At 44.7% G+C, this 12,937-nt stretch overlaps 1 protein-coding gene across 2 annotated transcripts in view; it reads left to right on the plus strand.

Annotated features, from left to right (window-relative positions):
* RARS1 (arginyl-tRNA synthetase 1) overlaps positions 1-12,937 on the plus strand; it is a 38,772-nt gene that overhangs the window by 4,723 nt on the left and 21,112 nt on the right. The window contains exons 2-4 of one of the 2 annotated variants that reach the window (XM_090065306.1): positions 2,373-2,472; positions 6,223-6,357; positions 10,963-11,151. In XM_090065306.1, coding sequence (XP_089921432.1) covers positions 10,999-11,151 — 153 coding nt within the window. In that variant the 5' untranslated portion in view covers positions 2,373-2,472; positions 6,223-6,357; positions 10,963-10,998. The remainder of the gene's footprint in view (positions 1-2,372; positions 2,473-6,222; positions 6,358-10,962; positions 11,152-12,937) is intronic. The other variant, XM_090065305.1, reaches the window with a different exon arrangement.

The raw sequence follows: 12,937 nt of genomic DNA on the forward strand, positions 1-12,937 counted from the left end.
ACCCTTTTCCAAACATCTGGGACCTCACCCAACTTGCAGGAGTTCCCAAAAAGGATTACTAATGGCTCTGAAATTCCCTCAGCCAATTCTTTCAATACCCTAGGGTGCATCCCATATGGCCCTGCTGACTTGACAATATCTAGCTTCTCTAATCCCTAACCTGTTCTACTTCAAGGCATTGGTGTCCTTCCCTGTATTTGCTGCCAGCTGCATTCACTCACCTGGAAGTTCCAGCATGAATTAATTTATGATGACAAAAAATTGCAATCAAGTGTCAGAGCATGTGTCTGATTATTTCTGTGTGTCCCTGATTCTACCTTCTCTCATTCTTTCGTGGTTGTGCTCTCTTCTGGTGTGGTTGCTGTGGGAGCTCGATGCCGAATTATATAGGACTGAATTAAGCATAGGCTCAGACCTGTTCAATTTAAAACTTGTATTGTTTCACAAAGTCATAAACTAAAGGAGGTCTGTTGGTTCATGAGGTTCCCAAATCAAGCCCTTGCTCTCTAACCCGGAGGCTAGTGCGGCTGCCTGATTCAGTAGTCCCAGAACTGGTCAACAGCTCATTTAAAAGGAGTCCCTTATCTTTTTTTTAGGCAAAAGATACAAAACTGTCCCCATGGTGGAAGTGAGGCATCTAATATAACTTTACTATTAGTTATATATGATAACACTTATACATATGCATTTTCTAATTCTTACTTCTATTGGTTATTTAGTTAACTTATCGATATTATAATATCAGGTGATACGCTTTGTATTATAATCATTACACTTCTTATGTTAATTCTTAATGACCTTTATATTTTTTATGCTAATTTTCTATAACCTAAATACATTATTCATCTATATGTTTTGCTGGGTTTTGCAGGGTTAAAATGTCAAAACTGACATAATATGCGGTGGTTTTTTCGTCATTGCGGTTTAGCCATGCAGTTTCCTATTCTTAACAATGTAAGCGGCATGTCTGCTATTTTTATCATTTGTTTAAAGGTCAGAAGTTCAGTATTTTCATCTAAGGGTCAGAAAGTGATTACCAGAATGTCAATTGCTGACTCCTCAACCTCCTTGAAGCATTCTGGGAGTTTTAGTGCATTTTTTATAATGCTAGGCCTTGCTTAGCATAAGCACTCTCTCACAGTTGCTTGGAAGGATGGTGTATCCTGGCAATTCCAGTAATACTTATTTGAAGTACCCAATGTTTTCTTGTGTCAGTCACTGTCAGCACTCCCCTCGCTCTACCTGAGGTCAGAACAAAAGAAGAACTGAACAGCCCTATGGACTTGTGGGAGCTGGAAGTGGAATGCGATTGATCTGGGCTACTGCCTGTTTTACTGTTTTGACTGTTGAATAATCAAGTATTGCTGCTGATGCAGGAAGTTTTCAGTTATATTTCTTGCTTTGGAAATAAAGGGGCTTTCTTCTTGGGCTTTTCTTAGTCAGAACTTTCCTTCAAGATTTCTTCCAATTGTCTCATATTCTTTTAGTCACCAACTGAAATGTGTGCCTTTCCAGGTTCTTTAGTGTGTGTATTGGAGCACCAGTGTTCACTAGAACTGGAATCTGATCTCAGTCTCATCTCATTTCTGTTCTTCACCAATTTTTTGCTTTGGGGTAGGACTCAATCTTTTCTTAAATGCCTCTTATTTTCTGTCTCCTTCATTTTGACCTCATCTATTCTTCACTAAGGGTAGCCTTACTCAGATGTGTTTCGTGTCGTTTGCTGATGTTAGCAGGAGTAAAATATCAGACAATTCCTGTGTAAAGCAGCATCACAACTGGTGGAATGAAGGGGAAGAGGGAGCAGTTGGCTCTATGAAATGGTCGCCTAGTGGTCATACATACTATCCCAAAAATGTATTTCCTTGCTCGCTTGACCAAGTGGGATGCAATTAGAGATATGTCTGTCTATCGGATGAAATGAGGAGCACAATCATGACGAACACTTGAGGGCAGCAGCAGGGAGGGAAGTGGAAGTTTTTGGGCTCCCCCTTCAATCAGGAAAGAAATCTAGATAAGATCAGGATAAACAATGAAATGAAGATGGAGAAAGGGAGAAAGGCACAGGAATCATCAAGGTGTGAGAGAAGGGAAATGAAAAAATGCTAAGCTGCTGAGTGTCTCAATATAGTTGGTGCTGGTGGTAAGATGAAGAGGGTGGAGAGCCTGTTGTCTGTCTACAAGACCTTGCAGATTTGACTGATTGTGTATGAGGGAAGATATCCTTTTGCCCTAAACAAAAGCATCTTACAGTCATGTTTAGCATTTTACTACATTCTTTGGATTCTGTGGAAAAGTATGGTAGATGCCAACAACTAAGTTCAAGGACAAAGTGCAACTTGCTAAAAAGCTTTAGTTTTTTGTATTTACAGGTGAGGGGAAGCTCTCTAGCGCTCAGCTGACCAAAGAGCCCTTGGAGATGGCAGCATGGCTTCATGCATTCACTGCAGCTTCTCATGAGGTGGTCATCAGGTATGACCCTTTACTGACAAGTTGTGTTTAGTGCAGGGCCATGCATTAAAGGAGGGTGGGGAAAAGGTTGCTTTACCAGAACAGCAATGAAACAAATGGCACTTCCTTTTCCCATTAGTTCTCTTTCTTTTGAAAAGAAGCAGTTTCACGCTCACTCACATAACAGAGTCCAGGCTGGCTGTTTTTTTCTTACATTGCACAAGGTGGGACTGGTTTGGTTACCTTTATGCCTCTCACAGTGAGGGAGGCTGGGTTGCCCAGGCTCCTGTGGTCCTTATCTTGGGTTTGGAGCTCCCTCAAGAGAGCCTTACAACAAGGTTTTGGATTTGAGCAAGGTGTTAGGAGTTTATCCTTTATGTCAAAGGCTTTTTAGTAGTAATCTCCCTATAGTATATGTGTTAGCTGTTATAAGCAAATAAAGAGGCAGCAAAAGTATCTAGGGTAGCGCCTTAGTGTTTCCAAACATATACACTACTTGTTTCCTACTTAAGTAATGTAAAGGTGCTTGGCTAGGTCAGTGACTTTCAACCTTTTAAGACTCAAGGCACACCTTGGAAAATGGCAGCGCTTAGTTGTCACTTGTTTTTTGACAGAATAACAATCTCAGAAAGACTACAACATGTCAGAATATTTTTGACACTATGGATTCCTATTTGAAATCTCTGGGTTTATCTTGTGAATCATATTTGCATACCTCACAGTGTTAACAATTTGTGGCACCCTGCAGCACCCTTGCAAATACTGCAAGGCATCCTGCAAAACCCTGAGCTGTATCTTTGGGAAGAAAAGGGAAGAAACAGTGATATACTGCTTGGAAATGACACACTGGGTCAGCATCTCGGCCTCAGTCAGAAAACTGCACAATGGAGTTGCATGTCCACGGGGCATTTGTGCTGCAAAACTGCTGCAGTGTGTAGGCAGTAATGGGAAGGGAGAAGGGTGTATGTGTAGGGAAAACAGATTTGCTAATTGTCAGTATTTCATGTTTCTTGTCTGAGGGCATTTATACACATACATTTGTTTGCTCTGATGCTCCTGGTGCTGCGTTGGGTGCATTTGTATAAACAGCAAAATGCACATCAGCACTAAGAAAATGGCAGCCATGCACATTGAAACTAAACACCTTTGATGTGTTTTAGTTCAAAAGCCATTTTCTCATCGCTGATGCACATTTTGTCATTTATACAAATGCATGTGACACATGCTGTGCTCTTAAAAGTGCCTGGTGCTGTGTTAAATTCATGTGTGCATATACCTTTGACCAGGCTTTGCCGCCTTTGTTTCATTCAGGGAATCAGACATCCACATAGTGTTTCACCAGTTGGTTGCTGTGCCCCCTCCTCCCCCCCTTGCAATCTAATGAATTCCTGAGAACTGTGGAAATTTGGGTCCCAACAGTAACATCATAATTATCTAGAGGAAACTCCAAAAGGATCTTGAGCATTTTCCTCCCACGAGTCCTTTGCTTAATTATGCAGGATAACCGAGGTATAAATTTCTGTTTTGAAGAAAGCTCCCCAGTAATGTAAACATACCTTAGTAAGTCCCAGCCCCCTTTAAAAAATGAAAGCAGTCTAGCCATTGGTTTGAAGCTTAATTGTATTCCTGTCTAAAGTAATAGTTTCATTTCTGGACTGGGATGGGTTTTTTCCATTTCTGAGAAGCTGTTCAGTAGGGGCAGCTGACGGATCTGTTACAGTGCTGCTCTGAAGCTGTTGGTGACTTTGCTAAAGAAAAGTTTATACGGTGTGAAGGAGGCTTTAGTTGGTATGTAAATGCTATAATATTAGAATGGTGGACATTGTTGCCTTTCTAAAACCACAGACAGACTTCAGGAGCTTAAGTATGAGTTACTTAAGGTACTTGAACATTTCAGACATTTTCTCTAATTTCCCTTTTCTGGGGAAGGGCACTTAAAAGATTAAATTGCATCTGTCTATATTAATTTTGCAAGATACTTAATTTTAGGTTCAGTCTAAACGCTTTGAAAATGTGTCTGATTGATACAAAAGTGTAGTCAGTCATGGTCAGTAGTACAGGAACTAGAGGAAGTGAAAGAAATTTGATCCACTGGTTAGTTTTTTCCATAGGTCCTGCTACAAAAAAACCCCACTTACTAGATTGTCTTAGAAGTTTTTGTAGCTCAGCTTGAAATGCCAGGAAAACATGTAGCTACAAAAATTTGTAAGGATCATATCGTCCAGTTGATTAACGGGCGTCATGAGCCTTATTTTAATAAAGTAGAGCCTGTATGTCCCTTCCTTTACAAATATTCCCTTTCTTAGTGACTTCTAATTTACTTTGGATAAAATTATCCAGTAGATGTTTCTGTTTGCTGTGAAGGAAAGGAGAAGTAGAAGGGGGTAGGCAGAGACCCTATTCTGTGTATTCTTCCATGAAAGCCTTGCTGCATAAGGTCTTTGGGTGTAGAGCTCATTGGTTTTAAAGGAGCTATGATCAAGTTGGTAGAGGCATCAAATCTCTGCCCCGTGCTTCCTTGCAGAATAGAAGTATACTCTCCAGCTCCTGTTGGTAGAACTTGTTAATGCTTTCTACCCTCTCTGGATAGAAGGTGTGTGGGGCATATTGGCATCTGCTGCATGAGCAAATGGGAGATTCAGAAACCAAGTGGAGTTGAGGCTGTGGCCTCAGTGTTCCTCATGGTACAGCATCCTGTCTTTTGGATGTGGCCACTGATTCTTCCCACTTGCAGTCAAGGAGCTCAATAATTGGTGTTTGAGTTCGTATGACCCGATGTGGATCACTGGATTTATCTCCAGCAAAGAAACCAGTGACATTTTATTTATGCTGATTAAATCAGCTGGAGCCTGAGGCTACTTTTTGTAAACTGGGATAAGAGTGTTGCCTTTAAAAAATATAAAGAGCCAGAAAGCTTTCCTGGGATTTTTTTTTCTTTACCCGTGGCTGTCAGCTTTCAACTGAGAGCGGAAACTGACTCATTACAAATGGCCTTGTCATTGTGGCTTCAGATAAAGAGCCATCCTTTGTAGTACTAATATAGTAGTGTTGTGAGATATTTTATTGTACAATAGATTGGACTTTAAAATGCACAGAATGAAGAGCTTGGTCCTGGAGATACCTATGTTAGAGTCTTGTCGAAGTCCTGGTAATAATGCCTTTGGAACCAATGGGACTACTCACATCATATAAGTACATCAGGAGCGTGCATCAGGATCTGGGGGAACGCCTGTTCACCAGAGCGCCTCAAGGGATGACAAGGTCCAATGGTAACAAACTCCTCTAAAACCGTTTTAGGCTGGACATAAAGAAAAACTTCTTTACTGTCTGAGCCCCTAAAGCCTGAAATAAACTCCCTCCAGAGGTGGTGCAAGCACCTATTCTGGACTCCTTTAGGAAGCGTTTGAACGCTAATCTTGCTGGGATCCTTTGATGCTAACTGACTTCCTGCTTTTGGGGCAGGGGGCTGGAATCTATGAAATCATCGGTGTAACTTGTGGATAAATGTCTGCATATGATCAAACTATATAATTGTATTGCCTTTTTGTTAACAATATGCAACACCGTCTGTCAGCAGACACTTGTATTAGTATCAAATGGTTACTGATGATTCATTTTATGACAGCATACTTACATTGTAAATTTTTCTTTTAGGCCATGTGTTAAATAACTAGGCTAAAGATCAAAGTTCTGATGCAGTCTCTACTAATGGTTACCACCAAAGCAAATGCAGCAGCTGGCATTCATTTTTTTTTTTATTTGGCTTCTTAGGAAAAAGAGATCAAGCTTCTGACTGCAGAGATTGATCGACTGAAGAACTTTGGGTGCTTGGGAGTGTCCCCAAGCTTGGAGGCCTTGCGAGACGAAAACACAAAGCTTAAGTATCGGCTGAATTTTCTTAGAAAGGTACGGAATGGAAAACAGTTTGGGTGCTGTGTATGCTTTCCTTAATAAGCAGATGACTTATTTTTAGAGTTCTGCTCTTTCACAACTTGTTTTTGATGATTTGGTATACTTGCTCACCGAGCATAATTTCTCATTAACATTCTTCAAGTAGGGCTGTCCTGTTGGAGAAAGATGCTGCTGAGGTCCCCTAGTAGGTATGAAAACACTTGTAATAATACGAACAATGTTGCTACTAGAGGAAATAATTCACCTGGCTAAGTTTTAAAAGGTGGGGCATGTGTACTAAACATCTGAGAATGGAGGGTAAAGAATTGGCAGGTGCAGTAATTTCATCAAAAATTAATAAAAAAGAAAACGGGAATAATGTGTTTCTGATAGGGGTACATCAATAGAGATTTTTGGGGCTGATACCAATAGCTAATATTTAAGGAGGCATATAGGCTGATACCGATCCCATTTCCAATACAGCTGCCTCCAGATGGTAAGTCCAGTGTGGTGGAAGGGGAGGGAAGGGAAGGGGCGTGGTGGGGGCAGATCAACCGCCCCCCCTGCAGTGCCAGGGAGTGGAGCTGCAGCTCTTCAGGGAGGGGGAGGCGGCTTCTGCTACTGCTTGCACCCCGGGAGGGCTGCACAGAGCTCTTCTCAGCGGGGGCTGGGCTCGGAGTGGGCAGCGGTGGCTCTGGGAAAATGCTGCATCCACCCCATATTTTGCTGCCTCTCTGCTCCCAGCACTGCCAGCCACCCGGCACAGCCCCGGCTCAACGCCCTGCCTCTACCCACATAGTGGGAAGAGCCGGGACTGCGCCAGGCTGCTGATGGCGGTGAAATTGGGGTGGATGCAGCATACTCCTAAAGCCACCAGTGCCTGCTCCGAGCCCAGCCCCTGCTGAGAAGAGCCCCAGGTGCAGCCTGCCCTGCCCTGCCTTATGCAGATCCGGGGGGGCATGCCTCCCACCCATGCCACCCCAGGATGGAAACAGTTGCAGGAGCTGCCTTCTCCACCCCCCGCCAAGCTGTGGCTCCAGCACACAGCCCTGGGTAGTGCCTGCCTTCCCCCGGGGGGGCGGGGGGGGGGTGGTATCGATCTGTCCCCCCATGCCCCTTCCCTTCTCTCCCCTTCCACCACACTGAACTTACCAGCTGAAGGCAGCTCTCCATGCTGCCGGCTGTGCTGCGGCTGCATGTAGCACGGGCATTTATCAGCCAGATTATTGGCCCCATCACGCCAATATCTGATACAGCCCATTTTCATTATATAGGTACTGATCCGATATCGGACCAATGTGTTTGTGCACCTCTAGTTTCTGAGCAAAGGCAGCAAAGATAAACAGTTTGCCTACATTAGAAAACAGTTAACAACTGGAAAGTGAAACTCATTCCAAACAAAGAGGCTCAGTCACGGGCCTCTGCATCACACAAACCAGCGGGGTAAAATGCTACACCAAAAAAAAAATCAGTCAGCATTTTTGCTGGTTTGGTATTTAGTTCATTTTGCCTGCTTTTTGGCTTGGCTTGGTTCTTAAGAAAAAAACAGGCAAAATGAAGTGAGTACCTTTCCACCCCAGAGAGCCACTGCAGCTGGGAGCAGGAGGCAGGATCACCACCCATGGTGGGGAAAGAGAAAGGAAGTGTCCTTATGTGATGCTGGGAAGATGAGGACAGTCAAGGTGCTAACAGCATCAGGAGATCTCAGAGCAGCCCTCATCAGTTTGGCATTGGACAGGGAGCAGAGGGGTGGATGCTTCCCTCCAAGGGAAAAACTGGATGCATCCCTCCAAGGGGAAAACATGAGGTACAGCTCAGGAGTGAGTTGCCCTGGGGTAGAACAATAACTTATCTTTTCCATAGTTGAGCATGGCAATAGATACAGTAATGCCAACTCTTGCGAAAAAGTTGCAAGACTTGCGATTTCCAAGTCAAATGAGCTGACTCATGACCAGGAGACAGAACCCTCAAATCTCGGGATTTTTTTTTCTTCTGGCGCATGTAAAGAGTGCCCAGCTAGTAAGTCTGTGTAGGGGAAGGGGTGGGGGATACAGATCAAGGCCCCCACGGTAAGGGAGGGAGTGGGGTGAATGGGGCCCTGGGGCTGGGGCGGGTCATGTGACAAAGCTGTGGGCAGCTCATCCAGAGGCGTGGGGGGAGGGGGGACACAGCTCCCTGCTGCTGTGTGCACCCCCAGGGGGGGCATGTGCCCCCTGGATTTGTGTGCGGGGCAGAGATGGGCTGCCTGCTGCAAGCTGGAGCTCTCTGCACCCTGCTGCCTTTGCCCTGGTAGCCACACAATGCCAGTGTGCTTCCTGCCACCCACTAGGTGGGCAGGGTATATGCGGCATGGCCAGCACATGGGTCCCAAGACAAACTTTGCCCAGGGAGCTGCACACTGACCACGCTGCACCTCCCTTGCCCATCCAGCAGGCATCAGGAGGCACACATGGTGTCGCACAGCTCCTGGGGCAAAGGCAGCAGAGCCCCAGCCAGCCTCTGCTCCATGCCTCTCTCAGGGGCACACATAGTGGCAGGGAGCCACCCACCTTCATGCACCTCTAGACAAGCTGCCCACGGCTCTGTTGCACGACCCCTGACCTGATGTGTTTGCGTGTCTCTTTGTCTCTGCTGCCTTTCACTTCTGACCCACAGTACCCTGCTCCAAACCCCACTGTGACAGGAGTATCAATAGTGGGGCCTTTCTGGGAGTGGCCCCACCCTCCTGTAATGGGCCAACCACCTGCTTACTCACCTGCCATGCCTGGATCTTACTTGATTAAAAGATGGTTGTAATCAGCGGGAGGCTGCCCATTTTTCCATGCCCCGGTGACAGGGGGCGCTACCTGCGGCTCCTTTTCCCTCCCCTACACCGCAGCCCAAGCCTCGCAGATGGAGTTGACGTGGTTTGACCTGGGCCTTGTTATGTTCTGGCCCTCCTCTTTACTCCTGGGGCTCCTCACTGCCCCCTCTTTCACTTGCTCTGGGACTCCCCGCAGCCCCCTTCTCTCTCGGGGACTCCCTGTGGCCCCTCTAGCTCTGGGGCTGGGGCCAATATGCCCCAAAACAAAGCTGCGCCCTCTCTGGCGCCAGGAGACCCCACGCTACTGTGGAGCTCCTATGAGGCCTCCTCCACCCCTAATAGCCTCGCCCGGTCCTCCGGTCAAAACAGTAAACATAAAGCCCCTGGGCTACAACATAAAAACTAGACCGTCCGGTCAAACAAAAACCTACTCCCTACTAGAGAGTGAGGGAGCAGGGGGGGAAGGAGGGCTCCCCGCCCTCAGCAGCGGCCAGGGGATGCTCTCAATGCCAGAGTCCTCCCCTCTGTGTGTCCGAGCTGAGTCCCTACTCCCCCGCTGCTGGAGAGGGACTGCCCTCCTACCTGGGCTTAAGAAGGGATAAGCCCTGCCCCTTCCTGGTCAGCTGGTTTTACCAGTTGCCCCAGCAACCAGCACCTGTGCAGCCCTGGTGACTGGCAGCTGAGCCTCCCCCTTTCTGCCACTAGGGGTCTCCCCAGAGCAGTCTCCGCTCTCAGGCGCAGGGCACCTGAGTGCACTGCCACACCCACGCATACCCACAGCCCCCTACAGCTTCACAAGTAACGCCCCCGCACATGCATATGCGCTTCAAAAATAGCATCTCACGATTACATACCAAATCTTTTGATTTTGGAGACCTTGTCTCATGCTTTTTGGCACAGTGGGGTTGGCAGTACTGTAGTTTTCATATCATGGAGGTGGGTCATGTTACCCCTAGAAACAACCCAAAATAAATAAATTTGTATTAGTAGTAGTGCTGTCAGCATATCGAGGGAAGTGATTATTTCCATCTCTTTGGCACTGATGAGGCAACATTTGGAGTACTGTGTCCAGTTTTGGGCCCGTACTACAGAAAGGATATGGACAAATTGCAGACAATCCAGCAAAAGGCAATAAAAATGGTTAGAGGGCTGGGGAATGTGACTCATGAGGAGATACTGAGGAAACTGGGCTTATTTAGTCTGGAGAAGAACAGAGTTGGGTTGGATTTGATAACAGCCTTCAAGTACCTGAAGGGTGGTTCTGAAGAAGATGGAGCTAGACTGTTCTCAGTGGTGGCACATACCAGAACAAGGAGCAATGGTCTCAAGTTGCAGCAAGGAAAATTTAGGTTAGCTATTGGAAAAAATTTCTCACTAGGAAGGTAACAAAGCACTGGAACGTGTTCCCCAGAGAGGTTGTGGAATCTCCGTCCTTAGAGATTTTTAAGACCTGGATAGACAAAGCCTTGTCTGGGATGATCCTGCTTTGCACAGGGGTTTGGACTAGATGACCTCTGTACCTTTCAACCCTAATTTTCTCTGATTTAGTGTATAAAGGTCCAGGCTTGCGTCTACAGAAACAGTGTTAAATTGTAGCTTTTTCATTAAGGATTTCTGTGTTTGAGCACATATAGCTTCAGGGTATGTCGTAAGAAGTTTTAGCTAATACTGTGCTTTTTGAACAGTCAATTTTAAGCCAAATATCAAGTTCTCTGGTGACAGTGCTTTAATCACATGACATGTTATATTGCTTGTGCTGCTGCTAGAGTATCATGAACTTACTGTTCTGTGTTTTGATGTTGTTGTTTTTTACCCAGAGCCTTCTGGACGAAAGAAATAAGCCAGTAAAAAGCATGATTAACATCAATGGCCGCCTTCAAAAGCTCTTTGGAGAGGCTATCAAGGCTGCATACCCAGATTTAGAAAATCCCCCTCTGGCGGTTACACCAAGTCAGCAACCCAAATTTGGGGATTACCAGTGTAACAGTGCAATGGGCATAACACAGGTAATGTTAAGCAAAATGTAATGATTTGCTGGTGCTTGAGACTTCTGGGGAGACTGAAGCCCTGTAATGTGTGGTGTAGTAACAGGCTCTAACAGATAAGGCTTTAGGCCTTGTCCTTGCAATCTTCACATGTAAAGTTATTGAACTTAGTGGAAATTTGTGGAGCCATGGCTTTCCTTTTAGATGATTAGTTCAAGACTAAAGGGATTCTGTTGAGGCTAGATTAACCATCTTCAAAAGTAGGTTTTCATAATCAGGCAGGTGACCGTGTCTACACTGAAGGAAGTAGGTGGTGGTGTTTTAAGTATTTCACTTGCAAGAATGCAACTCAGTTGACTTATTTTATTACCGTAAATGTTTGACATTTGTTCCCATAAAAAAAATCAACTCTCTCCCAACCCAGATACCTTAACCGATGCTTTACCATCAAAGCTAAGCTACATTTATGGCCTGTCAGGCATACAGGTGTTACTAATTGGGCCTTCTGGTGTCATGCATAAGGCTGGTACTTTGGCTGCTTATTTAATTAATAGAACAAAACTGAATAATGATGTTTGTTTTTTTTAAATATTCAATATTTGAGTAATCCCCCAGCTATAAAAAGGTAACATATTACAAAATGTGAGTACGTGAGAAGTGGAGAAGGAAATGGCAGGAAAGGATTGCAGGTAATACATAGTGAAATGTGAAGGAACACAAAAGAAGAGGCTGTCAAATGAGACTACGTGGCAGATGTGAGCAGAAAGAAAGCATTCGTGTGAAGTCATGAGATCAGCATTGATCATACAATGAAAATGGAACCAAATCTGTACAAGTCCAAAAAAGGTGACTTCTGTCATAAGGGAAATTCATAGGGCGCTTTAATAATGGGCACTGTGTAAATTCTTTGTCAATTTAGTTAACATGTTGATAGTATTACTTGAAATTGGAAGGGTTGGTTTTTTTAAAAAAAACACTTTGTCTAAAGAGGACCAAGCAAACAGTAAGCAAGAGAAGAAAAGAAATGAGGAAGCAAGATCAGGCTGTCAGGAAGAATTAGTAAACTAGGTGAACTGTGAAACCAAAAGACTAATTGTAGTTAGGATTGCAGTCTAACTGTAAAGGTAGCCAAACTTCTAGTGTGTTTGTGTCTGTCAGAGGCAGAATATGCTCTGTATGAGCACGTGCGGTACGCTCTTCAGTTTCAGCAGTAGAATTTGTTCTATAAGCAGCCTTTGGTTAATAAGGCTTGATTAATTCACTTTGAGTCAATTACCAGCTACTTTGTATATCAATCTATATTGTAACATGCAAAATGCTTTTCATCCCAGGGTAGCCCTCCAGAGCTAGTTATGAATATAGAGTTGCTGTGCTGAATTCCCTGGATAATAGTGTAGGTACGTGCCAGAGAGAAGCCTCTTGGTTTGAAGTGCCAGTGTGGAAACAACCCCCACAAATATGTGTGTTGTCTTCTTTAGCTGTCATTAGCATATTGCGACTGGGTCTTGGCCAGGAGATCTGCCTGTCTCCTAGAGTTACAGGTCCTTGGGTGACTGCACTGACACAAGCTTTCCAAGCATTGCTATTTTTTTTAATATCTTTTGACCGTCACTTTACCCCAATTAAGTCGCTGTTACAATTCTCATGAAGTGCTGCATTTTCAATGTCTACATTGTTTCCATAACTTGATATCCAAACACTGGTGTTAGAGGACCTTTTGTGTAGTTTCTCAAGTTCCAGACTCATCACAACTGATGCTTTAACGGTCTGTTGTACTGGATTTTGACATGGGGCTCGTTCTTTGTGA

This window comes from Crocodylus siamensis, chromosome 10, assembly GCF_052110815.1.
Source record: "Crocodylus siamensis isolate JL-2025a chromosome 10, ASM5211081v1, whole genome shotgun sequence".
In the NCBI taxonomy this organism is placed as follows: domain Eukaryota; kingdom Metazoa; phylum Chordata; order Crocodylia; family Crocodylidae; genus Crocodylus; species Crocodylus siamensis.